Here is a 14,930-nt window from a genome sequence, read left to right as displayed (position 1 = left end):
CAACCCCTCGGGACATTCGGTGAGCGCCTTGCGTCGTCTTGATCCGAAATTAATTCGACAGCTGTGCCATCGCGCTAATAGTAGTCGGATAAAAGGACACGAGGTAGACAATTCGCTTCCTGCAGCGCTGCTGGAGAAAATTCTTCCCTCTTTGTTAAAGCTGATTACCACCGAGCGAGAATTGGCGGCGTTAAACAGTCAGGGGGCAACTTCCAGAGGTTGATTCCCACGGGGCCACATTTTGCACCTACTTCTTCAGTCATTGAAGCTGCTCTCGAACGAAGCGTATTCTTGATCGCGGATGCTCTGGAACAGTCGATTAAAAAGTAGGAAAGACTGCACCTTCCTCCGGCCATAGCCTGCGGCATAAAACTGCGGAATTTTACGTCGCTTTGTTATAACATCGGGTGAATTTGGACGGCGAGAAAATTTTATCTACAGTTTTTCCTTGACGTTGGTTTACGCAGAGTGAAAAGTTGAAGGCAAATAAGAAGCAGGAAAATGAAGAGAAAAAAAAACCCCGGGGTCGTCGCGTATCCGAATCTACTTGGCAACGACCTTGCTGGCTCGGAAACGCGCTTAGACGGGCGAGTGACTCGAGGCGGCTTCCGGCTTCCGCCGCCCCGCCGCCCCTCGTCCATCCCACGCACTCCAGCCGAGCTAAGGCTCCCGAGCCATCCCTGTCTGGAGATTTGGCAAGAATTTGTCGCACGTCGGATCAACTCCCTGGGGAGAGAGAAACGGGATCGAGTGACGTCCTGACGCGTGCACATACTCACACTCTCGCGTTCTCTCACCTGCATCTTCGGGTCGGAGTGAAACCGCGTGCTGGCAAAGAGAAGCCCAAGAATGAAGCACTGGTAATGCTCGCGCCGTCTGGACCCGGAATCCAGTCGTTGAAATATTCAGGGTAAAATATAAGAGGTAAATCTTAGCTGTTGGGCCGCGCGCAGAGGTGAATCGTTTCCGGAATAAGTCAGCGCTACCTTAGTCGACGTTCCGGAGTCTTGAGCGAAGGTACGCAGCGTCGAAGATCCCGCGGGAGGCGGGTAAAATTCACCGAGAGATGCGGGAACATTCTTAAAATTTCGATTTCTCGAGGACCAGAATTTCATTTACCACAGCATAGACTGCAAGGAACTGTAAACCTGTTTCCTTCGAAATCGTCGTACCGGCGTCGTACCTGAGAAAACAAACGGCTACGAGTATCCCATAGACAAATTTTTGCAGCGACATTCCTCCCGGTAACCTGAATAGTTTCGCCGGTGGATTCCGCGTAGCATATTAAACGAGGAGAATGGAAACAGAAGGACTGGACAAAAAAACGGGACAGCTAGGCGTCGCGACGTCGTCGACTCCTGGCTTGCGAAAGGGAGACGGTGACCGGTGGACTTCGAAACCCAACGATCAGTCATCCCCACGGACACTTAGTGGACGTCATTTGTCTCCTGTCCGTCAGTCCGTTTGACCCTTCGCGTTTCCAGCGTCCCCGGGGACCCGGCTCTCCTCCGCGTCGTGGTGTTCCAAAATCTTGTACCTCCATCTTCCACCTATTCGTTTTTTTTGTTCCTCCTCTGCTTCCCTTTCCTTGGCGTGAGTCCGACGATGAGCGATACGATTCGATACGCGGAAACTATCAATCCGCGCCCCTTGGACGTCAGCTTTCTTCAACTTTTCGGACACGTGTCGACCGCGCATCCCCTACCGCAAAACAAAAACCGACCGTTCGGGAGGTGTTTCCACAATCACCAATATGCCCAGGGCTCTCAACCGTCCCGGTGACTTGTCCCTTGGACACCACGGGTCACCGAGTATCTCAGCATCACTGGTCGAACCGTTCTAAAGGGATATTACTCCCGAGGAGTCGAGCTCGGAGCGGGGGAATTTAATAAGAGAGGAAATGAAATTTTCATTTCATCCTCCTCCGTCGGTGGATTATTGCTGGATAATGCGCAACGTCCCTTCTGTTTGTTTCGCTCCTTCGATAAACGGTACTGCAGCGAGGTGCATTCGCGAAGAATCAGTAGGAGGGGAATTCTCTCTGAGCTCGGGAAGAGCAAAGTTTGAACAAACGTATACCTCGCTGATACGTTTATATTATAGAATAATGCGAAAATCTGTGTTATTTAGCCTCTTATACATTCGATAGATGGCGCTACTAGTTCCTGAAGAATTTTATCATTTTGATTTCCTTTTGCTTAGCAGTATTTCAATTATTCTTTAGTAATGTGAAAATCTACTGTAAATAACTCGACAATTTGTCTTTTACGAATTCTTTCTCATTGGAAAAGAATAATTGATTGCTTCTTTCCGTGCAGATAGTTAAACAATAAAATTGAAAAAGTTTCGACCGATGGTAAAACGAGGATCTTTGAAAGTTCGTCTTTCTCCAGAGTTTATTTTCGAAAACTTTTCGTTCCTGTTGTGCTCAATGGAACCGTGTTTTCCAAAAAATGCCTCTCAACACTTGACACAGTTCGTGACCGAACTCTTTCACATCACCGGTGAATTCGGTATTTCATGTAGTAAAACAGAGTCCTCGTCGTGTAAGAGTGAGTCTGTAGTAAGAGAAATTTTTCATTTCAACCCCTCATATCTTCGGGCCACGGGTCAACGCGGGGTAGTTACGAGATGCAGGGGGGTAGCGTGGAACGAGAGGTATTACGTATATCATCGGAGGTCTTCTAGGTAGGCACATTATTGTCTGAGCAGGGGTTTGCGTGGCATGGGTACGGGTCGGCGTAGCCGAGGGTAATTCCGCGGTGGTACGGCGGGGTGGCGTGGCAGGGTACAGGTTTCGGCGTAAGGAGAGGAGAAGGTAGGAGAGGAGAGGAAAGTTCCGCCCTCGTAATTAAGCCGGTGCTGGTTTTTGATGGCCACTAAAAATGTCGCGGAGGGTTTCCCAAGTGGTTAAGGAGACTTGGCAATGCCCCCGGTCCCTCGCCCCATCGCCCCTCTCCTTCTTCCGGTCTCTCTGATATTAGCAATACTCCGACTCGTAAAGTCGACTCCGCGGCAATTCAAGTCACTTTGCGAACCCTTTATATACACTCCATGTCGCCCCCGCCCGCAAATTCCCCACCCCACCCCGGATTGCAGTCCCGTCTGTTCTCATGGCTCCGTGGCTCTTCGGGTATCGTCGGGAAAATGGAGAGAGCACCACCCCTCATCTCCCTTTTATTCGCCGCCACCACCACCATCGCCATCGTCGCCGCCGCCGCCGCCGCCGCCGTCATAGCAGTGATTTTAATGTGCCTCGAGGTTCTCGGAAGATCCTCAATTTTATACCGCAGGACCGAAAACACGGGGGATAAAAGGATTTAAGACTTGGTAAGCTTTCGTCAACCGCTTTGTCTTCCGCTCGGGATCTCGGCGGGGCTTTTCCTGCCCGATATAAGCACCCGGGGTGGCGGCGAAACGCCTTCAAGATTTTGGTGACAGCGGTGGGACGAGTTACGTCCGCGGCGGCGTGGCTTCAGTTATCCAAACATAATGCACGTGTGCCGTATATAGGACCTGCATGACTGGTATTAAAAGCAGTTACTTAGGTAATGGTTCGAGCGTTATTATTCTCAATTACAATAATTAACCTTTTCAGTGGGTAATTAAGCGAAGGGCAGGCGGCGGGAGTCGCTGCTGTAGGTGGCGGGAGTCAGCGGCATGCGCGACGGCGCACCTCTCTCTGATTTAATAAGTTCATTACCTAATGAACAGACGTAGAAGCCCGCTTTTGCCTCCGGTTGGTGCCCGATAATCAATACTTTTAATTACCAAATTTTTCACCAATAATTCGAGTAGCATGGACCCACACGTATGTCGATTCTAATTGAATAACGTTGAGCCAACTTCCCTCCTTTCCCTCCCCCCCCCCATCCCGCAATCTCTCACGATATCTAACGGCAGCGCGCAGTTTCGACGAAGATTAGTCGAGACATCTAACCTCCGTTTTAAATTTAGTACTTATTTAAATATCCTGTTTGGTTATTCCGTCGGCGGGCTGTTTTGCACCGCTGTGTTTATGCACGGTGACCACACCGTGGAGGAGTCGGACTATGCAGAAAGAAAGAGAAAGAGAGAGTCGAATATGTACCCATAAGGGGGCAGCGGGCTGTGGTTTTGCTCATAAGCCTTTAATCTTTTGAGTCTCTGAGACAAAGGCGGGGAAAAATGTCGGTCGCTGCCATCGCCTCACCGACGCGGCTTTCCTGTACCGTGAATTAGCGCCCAAGAGATAACAAAGAAAGAATTAAGACTTGGTTTAATGTATGTGCGGGTAAGACTTTTTCCTTTTTAAATCACCGGCTTAACACCACTACCGCCACCCGCTACTCCTCCGGGGTTCGAACGCCTGTCTGACGCCTGCGTTACCTTACGCGCTTGCTCCTTAATACCACGGCGTTACCTTCTAGCTCCAGAAAACCTATAATGCCTTTGTAATACCCTGTAAAAGAAGTTAAAATTCAACGGTGGGGTTGTAAGCCATTTTGAAAAAGGAAACGAAACATTTTTCCCCACCTACCCGCGTCCACTTCAATAGAATTAGGAGTGTTTTTTTTTTCCAAAAGTTCCACCGTCTAAAGTTCAGGCAGTAATTGGCGGGGGTTCAATCCGTTCGATTGACCGGTGATGCCGAAATTCAAAAACAAAAAAAAAAAAACCCGTTCACATCTTCAACGACAATAAGTCGCTTGGAGAATTCTCCGTAGACATTTCAAGGTGAGGTAGTTGACTATTGGAAAAAGAATATTAGAGAATCCGATAAAGGACCTTTGAGCCGATCAAACGGTGCGTGATCGAAAGCGATCCGCGTGAATGTCTTTTCACGATTGTCAGAAACTTGATCAGGGTGCGGTGGTAATTACGTTTGGTAATTGGGTGCCGTAGTAGGCGGGATGTTGGGGCCTATTTTTGTCATGTGAGTTTTGGCGCGGTACATGTTAATTAACCTGGTTCAATAAATTCCGGTTACCCCATGATAGTCGGGCGGCTCGTCGAGGAGGGAAACTGGCGAGAATTCGCAAATCCGAGACGGCTGCCGGTGTCAACTGACGGAAAATGCGTCCCGTCGCCGTCGTCGTCGTCTTCATCGTCGCAGTTCTCGCAGTCGCATCCTCCCGCCACTACCGGCTCGTCCTAATTAGAGAAATTTAAATTCATAGCCACCCGACGACCGTGGCTGCGATGCCGGTGAGCCTGGCTCCCTTTATCCCGTATAGCTACCATCCCTTAACTAAAGCAATTACGAACTGGGCTACCGTCTAGTCGACTTACTCCGAAAAGATAACCCGGGTTTCGTTTCGTTTCGTTTCGTTCGTTACGGCTTCCGGAGGCTGTCTTTTAGCGTTCAAAAATCACGTCCCGAAACCCTCGGAATTGATCAGAAAGTATAATTCCGCGCTCTTTCGTTGTTTTTTCTTTAAAGTTCGGAAACATTAGTACTTATAGTCCTCGTTTCCACGCCGTAAAAAAATTGTCCTTTTTGAAAAAATTTCCGATACTCTTCGCAATGACGATTATTCTAAAATGTAGGCAGTTTCTTTGGTCACGTTTCGGGAATAATTTTTTCAAAGTGACAAAATCGTGGCAAGGACGATCAACCCAAGGCCCGACGTCATACGTGAAACATATTACATAGGGGGTTAAATTGATAGGCAAAGAAAAGTACATGCACCGCATTCTTTTTCCTCTTTTTTCGAATCGATCCACGCGTACTATACGTATACAACTGAACAAATGTCCATGTAGATTTATGTTTGTATGAATATACAGGCGGCGGGTTACACGTACACTTCCAACGCGTATAGCGAGGCGGAGAGTTTGAATTCGAGAACCGTAGGAAATCACTGCCGTCCATTCACGTTTTCTGATTTATAGGGCTTTTAGCTGGCAGACGGCGACGGAACTACGTACATATGTACAGGGAATGTCTGGAGTCGAGGGGCTTGCGCGAGATGACGTATCATTCTCATACACTCCATATATATAGCGAGGAATTATCTGTTTGCCGTTATATTTGTCAATGGAGTAGGAGAATCGATTTCGGTTCTGTCCCAGATGGAGCGAAAAAAAAAATCACGATCCCATTAGCGGGCGTGAATGAGCGAGTCTGACGTGGGAGGTCGAACGGCGTTGATATTATCATATTGGAAATAGTGAGAAACATGAAGACATTCTTCAATAACGCGAATGAAATTGCACCATCAATAAACTATCGTTCGTTCCATTCTCTTTCGAAACTTTGGCCATTCCTTGACTAGCGTTACGATGTCAGTTTTGATACGTCTGGCCCGCGGCGTTGCCCGCGTTCGAAGAAAATACACCAAAAATTGGAAAAGTTGTATGGAAATGGCTGGAAAAGTGGGCGATTCGTTCGAGGGGCAAGGTACAGAGCGAGACGGAGAAAGAAAGCGGGAGAGAAAGAGAGAGAGAGAGAGAGAGAGAGGTCGACAGGGAGAAAACGACAAAGCGAGAAGTAGTGAAAAAGAGAAAAAGAATAGGTTGACAAAACGAAGGGGGGAGCCGAGTTGGATGGTGAAACAAAGAAAGAACCAAGGAGTAAGAAAAAAAAGAGAGAAAGGAAAGCTTGAAGAAAGGAGAGAAAGGAATGGAGGAAAGTAAAGTTGTAACGTTTGCGTAGAGTTTGACGCGAGCTCCTAAAAGAATTATACCGCGGCTCGTTTGAAGGGGGAGAAATGTCCCGGGTCCTACTATTCCTTGGGCACTGTTGGGAGCCAAGGAGGGGGTGACTGGAGCCTCGACGGTGGTTCTAGAACTTAGAAATAACAAGGTCGAATGACAAGAAAACAGAGAAGGGTGATTCCGGCGGTGCGGGGGGCGTTCGGCGCGAGAAAGAGGGAGGGGAGGGTGCGCGAAGATAAGGGCGCCACGTGAGGGACTCGTTAAGGGATGCAAATTAACCGGTATAAGCAGTAGGCATGTACGCGTGTACACGCCGCCTGCTGCACCCTTTTTCACCCTCGACTTGTAGGGGAAGTTGCCCCCTTGTCCTTCCGCGGACGTTTTAGATTCCTCGAGTTCCTCGCACTTCGACAGCGAAATACTCGATTAGGTGCTATTGGCACTCGGCGAACGAGGGGCGCTGACGTGAAAACCTCCCTCACCGAACCTCTGCGTCGAAGAGTCATAACGAATTTAATTGATTAAGGAGCTTAGAAATTTATTCACACTCGGCTGGCCGACTATTTTCTTCGCGTTTTTTCTTCTCCGCTTCGACGATTGCTCGTAAACCCGGGACGATTGAGGTCTAATGAATTTTCACATAATTTCAGGCGGCCTCTTGGTTGAAGGGTGGATCTTTTCTGCCGTATTCAAAATTCTGCGATATTTACCGTAATTACGACACGTCGAAGGGTTGATTATTATGCTTCATATCAGATCCCAGTTTGCTCAGAAATTTTCAAAGTCTTTCCGAGTTATCCCAAATTTTCACTCAATAGATGATTGCCCGCAACGCATCAGCTTCATTCGATGCAAAAATAGAATAGTGTTATTTTTGGATCGACAGAGAAAAGTGCCGCAGGCGCAGGTTTACGGAAACGAGCGGCAGGCGAGCCCGGTTTTCGGTTACTCTTGGTCGGGTGATTCGGAATGCGGTGCGGCATCTGTTGCCAAATTATTTTGCTCATAGGGCCGTGAAAAATTGTCTACCGTCGTGACGAAATTATATTGTTCCGGTTTTAAAAACGCAAACACTATAGTCACGAGCCTATGCGAAGGGTCGATAATTTCCGTCCGAAATCGTACCGTCGAAATTAACCGTCCAAAGATCCATTACACGTTCGTAAACCTCCGGAAAACAGTAGCTGCTTGTACCGATCTCAAGGCGATTGACCGTTATCGCGAACGTTCTTTCATTCCCGGCGAGTCCAATTAGCCGGATTTCAAGTCACGATCAGCGAGCACTCTTTCCGCGTTGCGCGTACAAATCCATATTTGCAAAAGCGGGGATCGGCGGGCGTGCGTTTGTGTATGTGCGCCCCAATTGACGATCGTTACGCACTCGAGATTTCAACCGTGCGAAAAGAGAACGGTTCAACGCGGAGAAGAGGAGCGTTGCAGGTATTCGTCGAGCACCGAAACGGCTGGAAAACTGAGCATAATTTTGCAATCTCCCAAAGCGCAATGTGAATAACAAGATTTTGCAGGGGCGGCTTAAGCTCCCGGCTCTGCGCACCTCGCTCCCCGAGACAGAGTAATTAAACCGAATTATTCAACCTCGCGGATGGGATCACCGCGTTTCTCGTCCTCCGCTGCAGCCTCTTTACTCCTATAATAACTCTCCGCCACGGTGCTGCAGCGGAGCAAAGCCGGCGAACGTGAAGTGGGTGTCGCGTGGCGAGGCGTACTTATGGTGCCAACTACCGCATCGAGGGCTCCGCTCTCAAGATACTCTTTGTAATTCAACCGGCGATCCGATTACCGATCGACGCCCCGTCGGGTGTGAAATTTTTTCATCCAACGAAAGATTTCAGATATCTATGAGGCGTCATTCGCCGTCCAGGAAATTTCTTCAACTTCGCTGCGATTAAATTTCAGCTCGACGAATATCTTCAGCAAGATCCTGCACGGAAAGGTCCAGTCTTTTTCTTTTCCATGTAAAACTCACGTACAAAAGTAAATAAGATCTGAATTGTTTGAGCTTTCAGACATATCCGAAGAGAATTGTATCCTCGAACTGGTACCGTGATCCGATAAATTGTAAAAGTTAGCGAAGAAATCGAAGTGACAGGCAGATCAGCCTACGAACAAATACCGCGATATGATTTTGTTTCCGATAGAAGGTAAAACCGCTCCGGAACCGCTTCCAATTTCGTTTACGGAACAAGGGGACTGTGTCTGAACACCGGTCGGTCAATATGTGCGATGGCGCAAGGGTCTGGACACTAAGGAAAACGTTTTGTCGCCCCGGGTCGACTGTGAGAATAAAAGAGAAAGAGGGACCGGGAATGTTTCTGCGTTCCGTTGTTGGTCGATAAGGAGCAACAGTTGTTGGCTGCTTGTTTGCTTGGACGCGGAGCGAGGGTTTGAGGGAGAGACGCGGGAAGGATGAGGATGCGAAGGAACGGGAGGTGGCGGCTGCGGTGTTGAAGTTGAAGGAAACTTGTCTGGGAGTATGACGGGAATGGGCACCATCCGGGAAATAAGTGGCACGTGAATCAAATTTTACGTACAACGCGATAGTTGCAAATAACACGATCCAATCGATTACTTTATCTTTAACAACCGATAATTAATTATCACCGTTTACGCCCCCCGTGATTGCCGCTGAGAACAAAGAAGATAGTGGTCCTAAGTTGGTATATAAGTCGTCCAAATTCGCAAATCAATCAGCAGAGTTCAACTCGAATATTCGGCAACATGAAGGGTAAGTCGGATTTCAATATTGACGCACTGCTTTTCAAATTTTGGCAAGACATTCACGGGCCACGTGTTTCCATTTTGCCATAGCTACGTAATTATTTCATATTTCACTAGTCTATCGATTTTTCTTCTCTGCTCGATTGCACAAGTTTTATTGTCCTCTTGGACCGTTTTTGATAAAACTTTGGACTGTTTCTTTCAGTATACGTTTTCTCGTTCCTCATCCTGGCTCTTTTGGCGGTCGGCTTCGGTCGCGCCACTAGGTGCCCGAAGGTAGATGGAAAATATGCAGTCAGCATACCGAACTACCTTAACTGCAGCACATTCTACAAATGTAACAACGGTGAAGCGGTTCTATTCGAGTGCTCCGCAGGATTGCATTACAACGCTGAAAAGGGAGTATGCGACTGGCCTCAGAGTGCTGGATGCCCTGATCCTCCCACCGAACCCACTACCGAATCATCCACCGAATCAACTACCGAATCATCTACCGAATCAACTACCGAATCATCTACCGAATCCGCAGACGTGGATGATGTCGAGTAGAAGATAGTCGATCCGAAGTTTACGCGATACTGGCACAACGACTCGGCGTATTAATCCAACTTGCAATTACTTGAATATCTATGTCCGTTATTCGATATAGTATAAATAAAGGCATGTGTCGAAGCTCTTAAACCATGGTTCACTGACTCGTTCCCAATTATCACTTTGCATCATTGACTCTTATTTACACTAATCTCATGGCTTCGGGTTACTGCAGCGTCTGTTACACCATGTTCCTGTATTCCTAGTAGCCTGGTTCACACTTCGAATTGAGGAAGATTTTAGCTCCATCACTGGTTTTCGGAAAATGGTCCTGATCTGACTGAACATCGATGTTTTTTCTCTATTTCTCACATGGTGCTATCCTACTTCAGCTCGCCACCTGAAGCCCCGATCATCTGAAACGTTTTTTTCAACTTCTGCGAGACCTTTTCACAATTAGTCAGCTAAAATCCGCTGTTGTCTTAAAGTTGTGTTTATTTTTATCCTTTTTAAATTACTGGCCAAAGCTAATAATAAGTATAGTATACAATACATAAAATATTAAATGGTTGAAAGTACAGTGTCTGTAAAAGATCGTAGAAAAATCTGTGGGGTTTTAGTTCTGATGATTGCGGTTCAAGAAATAATGCAAATAAAGAAGAAAAGCATTTCAAGTCAACTATTTTCCTCGATAACGTTACCTTTGCTTAGGGGCCATTCCACAAATACATTCACTTTTTTGGATGATTTTAGACGCTTCCCCTTTGACCCCATTTTTGGTCTATTCATTGATAATTCAATCTATTTCCAAGGCTGTTCGTAATGAAACATACTTGAGGTATTCAAAATGCAAAATTTGAATAATAAAGAGGATTTTGTGGCTTGGGATTGAAAAGAGGTAGAGCCAGCCCTTTATTTCATTCTCTACGGAATTTTCGTGCCGAAACATGAATTCTATACACAAAAACCGAACGTTACATTTTGCCGACCCCTCTCCTCCGCCCCCACCCCTCTCCGTGGCTTGCACCGTCGCACCTTGACCCCCTTTTAAAAGTGAACACATTTATTAAACGGTCGCTTAATCAATTTCCTACTTGAAACTCATTATAAAACAGCCTGTCTTCTATTCATACTTGACGTGAAAATTTAATTACGAAACAGTCCGAGTCGACTAATTCACGAGTCGAGTGATTTCATGGAAAGTTTTTCGAATCACAAAGGTTTTCTCATAGACCTATGATTCTATGACAACGCACGATTTGCTGAAAAACTGCGACGCAACGATTAATTTCGGAGTTTGAAAGAATTCGTTTGGTAACTTCCTGGCCTATTACCACAATCAACTAAATTAGAAAAAATGTTGCAAAGATGACGTGAAAAGTGACGCAACCGACTGAGAAAACCTTTGACATCTTTTTCTATGCTAAAGAACATGAACCCGTGTCAGAATGCTGCCAATTTCAATTTACGTCGTGTACGTAGCGTACGTAGAAAAAAGAGATGGCTGGACACTTAATAACGGCGATGGGATAACCCTGAGAACAAAGAAAAACGTATTGTCATTCTGTCTTCAGGGAGTGAGAGAGACAGAGAGAGACTCGCACCGCGTGTTGTTTGACAATAATCACCAGTTGTTATGTGTTTGTTTTCTTGAGGCGAAGGTGAAAAGGATAGCGAGTATCACAGAAAAAGCGGCTGGCGGTAATCGCAATGGAATCACGTAACGGCGTCAAAGTAGAAGAAAACTTGTTTCCCAGTGCCGATGTGAATAGAAATGAACCGATAAATGATTGACACGCTACAAATTTCAGATAAAATTAGGGAGCTCTGCCGCACAATACGATTTAATCTTGTATATTATCGCTAAAACCTCTGTCAAAATAGATAATCACACATAGTCATGTACACTCCCACCATTATCGTAGATCAGCTGAAAGAAGATATTGGCACCGTTTTCAGTATATAAGCCTCCGATCCATCAAGCCACATCACAGTCAGCACATCGAATATTCGGCAACATGAAGGGTAAGTTTCGCAAAACGTGAAGAAATTCCTTTAATATTTCATTAAACTTTGTCGTGTTCGTCGACCATCAATTTTAATTACGTGGGTGATTTTCCTCAGCATACGTTTACTCAATTCTTGCCCTGGCTTTCCTGGCGGTGGCCTGCGCCGTCGAATGCCCTGAAGAAGACGGTGAATATGTCTTTTTATTCGAAAACCCGTCCAACTGCAGCACCTTCTATAAATGCAGCCAGGGCGTAGCAAATCTTATGAGCTGCTCCTCTGGTTTGGAATTCAATGCAGAACTGGAAGTCTGTGACTGGCCAGAGAACGCCAATTGCAGCGTAGCAGGTGTTGGTGAAGACGATGAGAACGATGATGAAGTTGTCGATGATGCGGAGGCAGATGAGGAGGACGAAGATGAGGAGGACGAAGACGAGGAGGAGATTGGGCAGAGGAAGAAGGGAGATAAAGGAGAGAACAAGTGGATAGGTCTTATCCGCAGATGTCCCAAGGTCAATGGTGTATACGCCGTCAGTATTCCCAACTACCGTGATTGCAGAAAATTCTACAAATGCGACCACGGTAAAGCCGTTCCGTTCTCCTGCCCCTCCGGATTGTTGTATAACAGGAATCTTCAAGTATGTGACTGGCCTCAGAACGTCATCTGCAGATCCTTCATCAAATCCACAGACGTGGTGGAAAATTAATAGAAGATGCTGGAGTTAACTTTTTACTTGCGCAATTACCACTTCGCTGATTAATTCAACTAAATGTAACAAGTATCTTGTATTTTGATTTGCTATTAATAAATATGTGCAGCGAATCCACAAAATATCGTATAGTTGACTCATACTAGTTTTCAATTTCTATAACCATTATTGCAATTCTTAGCATTGTCATACTAGAATAAGAAATAACGATGGACGAGAATATAAGGTTGAGACGGTTGATGTAGATTTGTTTTATTTATTTGTAATTTACTTTCAATCTAATATAGAATGGGCATAAGTCTCGGTATCGATGGAAGTACGAGAACCTGCGATCCCAAAATTGTGAAACCGTAAAATTTGACGCAGTCTTATTTTTGGTGCACTTTTGCGGTAAATTATTTTTACGGACTCGATAAAATTACAGTAGAAATGAAACCGTGATGAATTTTGAGCTGCGGCCGCGCTTCTAATTCAGTCAAAGAGTATGCGCGGCAGTGTTACTCCTTACAGGAATGGTGGCATCGTTTTTGGGCTCTGCGATTAATAAGGAGCAACAGCTGCTTACTGGTAATTTTCTCGGGTAATTGGTATGATCAAAGAATGGAATTCCCAAACGTGTTGAAGTTCAAGACAAATTGTTGAAAAGTATGACGCGAATGTCAAACACACGTAAATGATTGGTAGTCAAAGTGCAAAGTTCTCATGTCAGATCCAACCGATAATTTTGTCAGTAAACCGATAACCGTTCATGAACTGATCTCACAGTCATCGTCGATCGGGATCTATCGAGTCGTTGGTCTAAGTTCCAGTACGTGAACTAGGCTATCGGAATGTTCAATTCGACTAACGGGTAGTATGAAAGTTAGGACTGTTTTCACTATAAATTCACGACTGTTTTTTCCCTGACTAGACATTGAATGCGCTTTCTTCTTTTATTACATTTTAACATTAGCAATAATCTGCACGCGAACTAAATATGTAATTTTGAGTAGTCAGTTTCCGGTATCTCGTTGTCTCGTATGACAAGTAAGGTGAAGGAAAATATTGCGGAACGTCAAGAAAAATAAGCAGATGAAGAGTGATGAAACGAATATCACCAGATAGCGTTGAAGATTAAAGAAATTTGTTTGGGAATGTAACGTGAATCGAAGTCAACTGACAAATGATTGGCCGTCAAATTCAGATTTCAGATATGACTAGGATGTAGCTGCACATAGCGTGATTCCATAAATTATTTTATCGCTGAACCCGATAGTCACTTATCTCTGAGTACTTGAAAAAGATATCGTCGATCGAGTAAACAAAACTTTCAGTATATAAAGTATATAAACAACAAGCCTTCCGTATATAATGCGTCCTCATTCACCTCCTTATCTAATAGTTTCATTTTGAATCCTGAGGAACATGAAAGGTGAGTTCGTTTTCATGATCCATGCGAGACGTTGAAAAGTCTAATTATATTTCTCTTCTGTGGCAGTCGAAGAATGTCATTTCTTCGTTCGAACAAAATGGTCTGTCTTGTGAATTCGCAACATAACAAACTAGACCAACGGATCATTGGGATTGACTCCGCACTTGAAACGAATACTTTTTTTTCTGGTTGTTCAAGGTGCACGTATTTCTGGCTCAGTTTATTCGAATTACCTTCAATTAATTCGAATTTTTCACCTCTTCGCAGCATTTCTCCACTTGTTTTTCGCCCTAGCTATTTTGGCAGTGGCCTACGCCTCCGATCAGTGTCCGAAAGTAAACGGTGAATACGTCGAGCATCTCGCTAATCCAGTCGACTGCAGGACCTTCTTTAAATGCGAAACCGGTGTTCCCATTCTGCAAGCATGACCCAAAGGTCTGGAATACAATGCTCAATTGGAAGTTTGTGACTGGCCCGAAAGTGCCAACTGCCTAACAGCGGAATATTTTGAAAAATACTGATTGCCAGATGATAAAATTGACGAAGGTGATGAAAAGGAGGAGGAAACGAAAAAGAAAACTCAAGACCAAGTGTTCACGCCGCAATATCGGTTCGATCTCCGTGCTGGTTAATCAAACTCAATAAAATATGTAATTGTCCTTATAGGAAAATTGCAAAAATAAATACATTCATTGATTTAGATTACAGTCTGTTTATCCCATTCAGATTCCATTTCGTTATTTTCTTTTGATGCTACAATCCCAACTTTTCGCAAAAATAAAAAGAAGAAGAAACACCCAAAATCAAGCCTATATTTCATATCATATTCATAGAAAAAAAAAAAGAAAATAAATAAAATTAAAGGCAGGATTGAACAGTCGCTGCTCGGTTGT

The 14,930-nt window shown here is 45.2% G+C and overlaps 2 protein-coding genes across 4 annotated transcripts in view; both read left to right on the top strand.

Annotated features, from left to right (window-relative positions):
* LOC124222387 (nucleolysin TIAR) overlaps positions 1-14,930 on the top strand; it is a 376,350-nt gene that overhangs the window by 35,605 nt on the left and 325,815 nt on the right. The window lies entirely within an intron of this gene.
* LOC124222347 (chondroitin proteoglycan-2-like) lies at positions 9,338-12,748 on the top strand. Its single transcript, XM_069137089.1, has 4 exons — positions 9,338-9,385; positions 9,584-9,918; positions 11,850-11,934; positions 12,034-12,748. Exons 1-4 carry the CDS (start codon positions 9,379-9,381, stop codon positions 12,621-12,623), a joined length of 1,017 nt encoding a protein of 338 aa, XP_068993190.1. The 5' UTR covers positions 9,338-9,378; the 3' UTR covers positions 12,624-12,748.

This window comes from Neodiprion pinetum, chromosome 6 (genome assembly GCF_021155775.2).
Source record: "Neodiprion pinetum isolate iyNeoPine1 chromosome 6, iyNeoPine1.2, whole genome shotgun sequence".
Lineage (NCBI taxonomy): Eukaryota > Metazoa > Arthropoda > Insecta > Hymenoptera > Diprionidae > Neodiprion > Neodiprion pinetum.
Note: the sequence above shows the minus strand (reverse complement) of the source record. Positions and strands in the feature narration are given on the sequence as shown.

Bases quoted from the DNA above. Each gene is read 5' to 3' on its own strand.
- LOC124222347 (XM_069137089.1), top strand. The intron at 9,919-11,849 runs GTCGAGTAGAAG...AGCTGAAAGAAG, and splicing joins AATCCGCAGACGTGGATGAT to ATATTGGCACCGTTTTCAGT. The intron at 11,935-12,033 runs GTAAGTTTCGCA...GATTTTCCTCAG, and splicing joins AATATTCGGCAACATGAAGG to CATACGTTTACTCAATTCTT.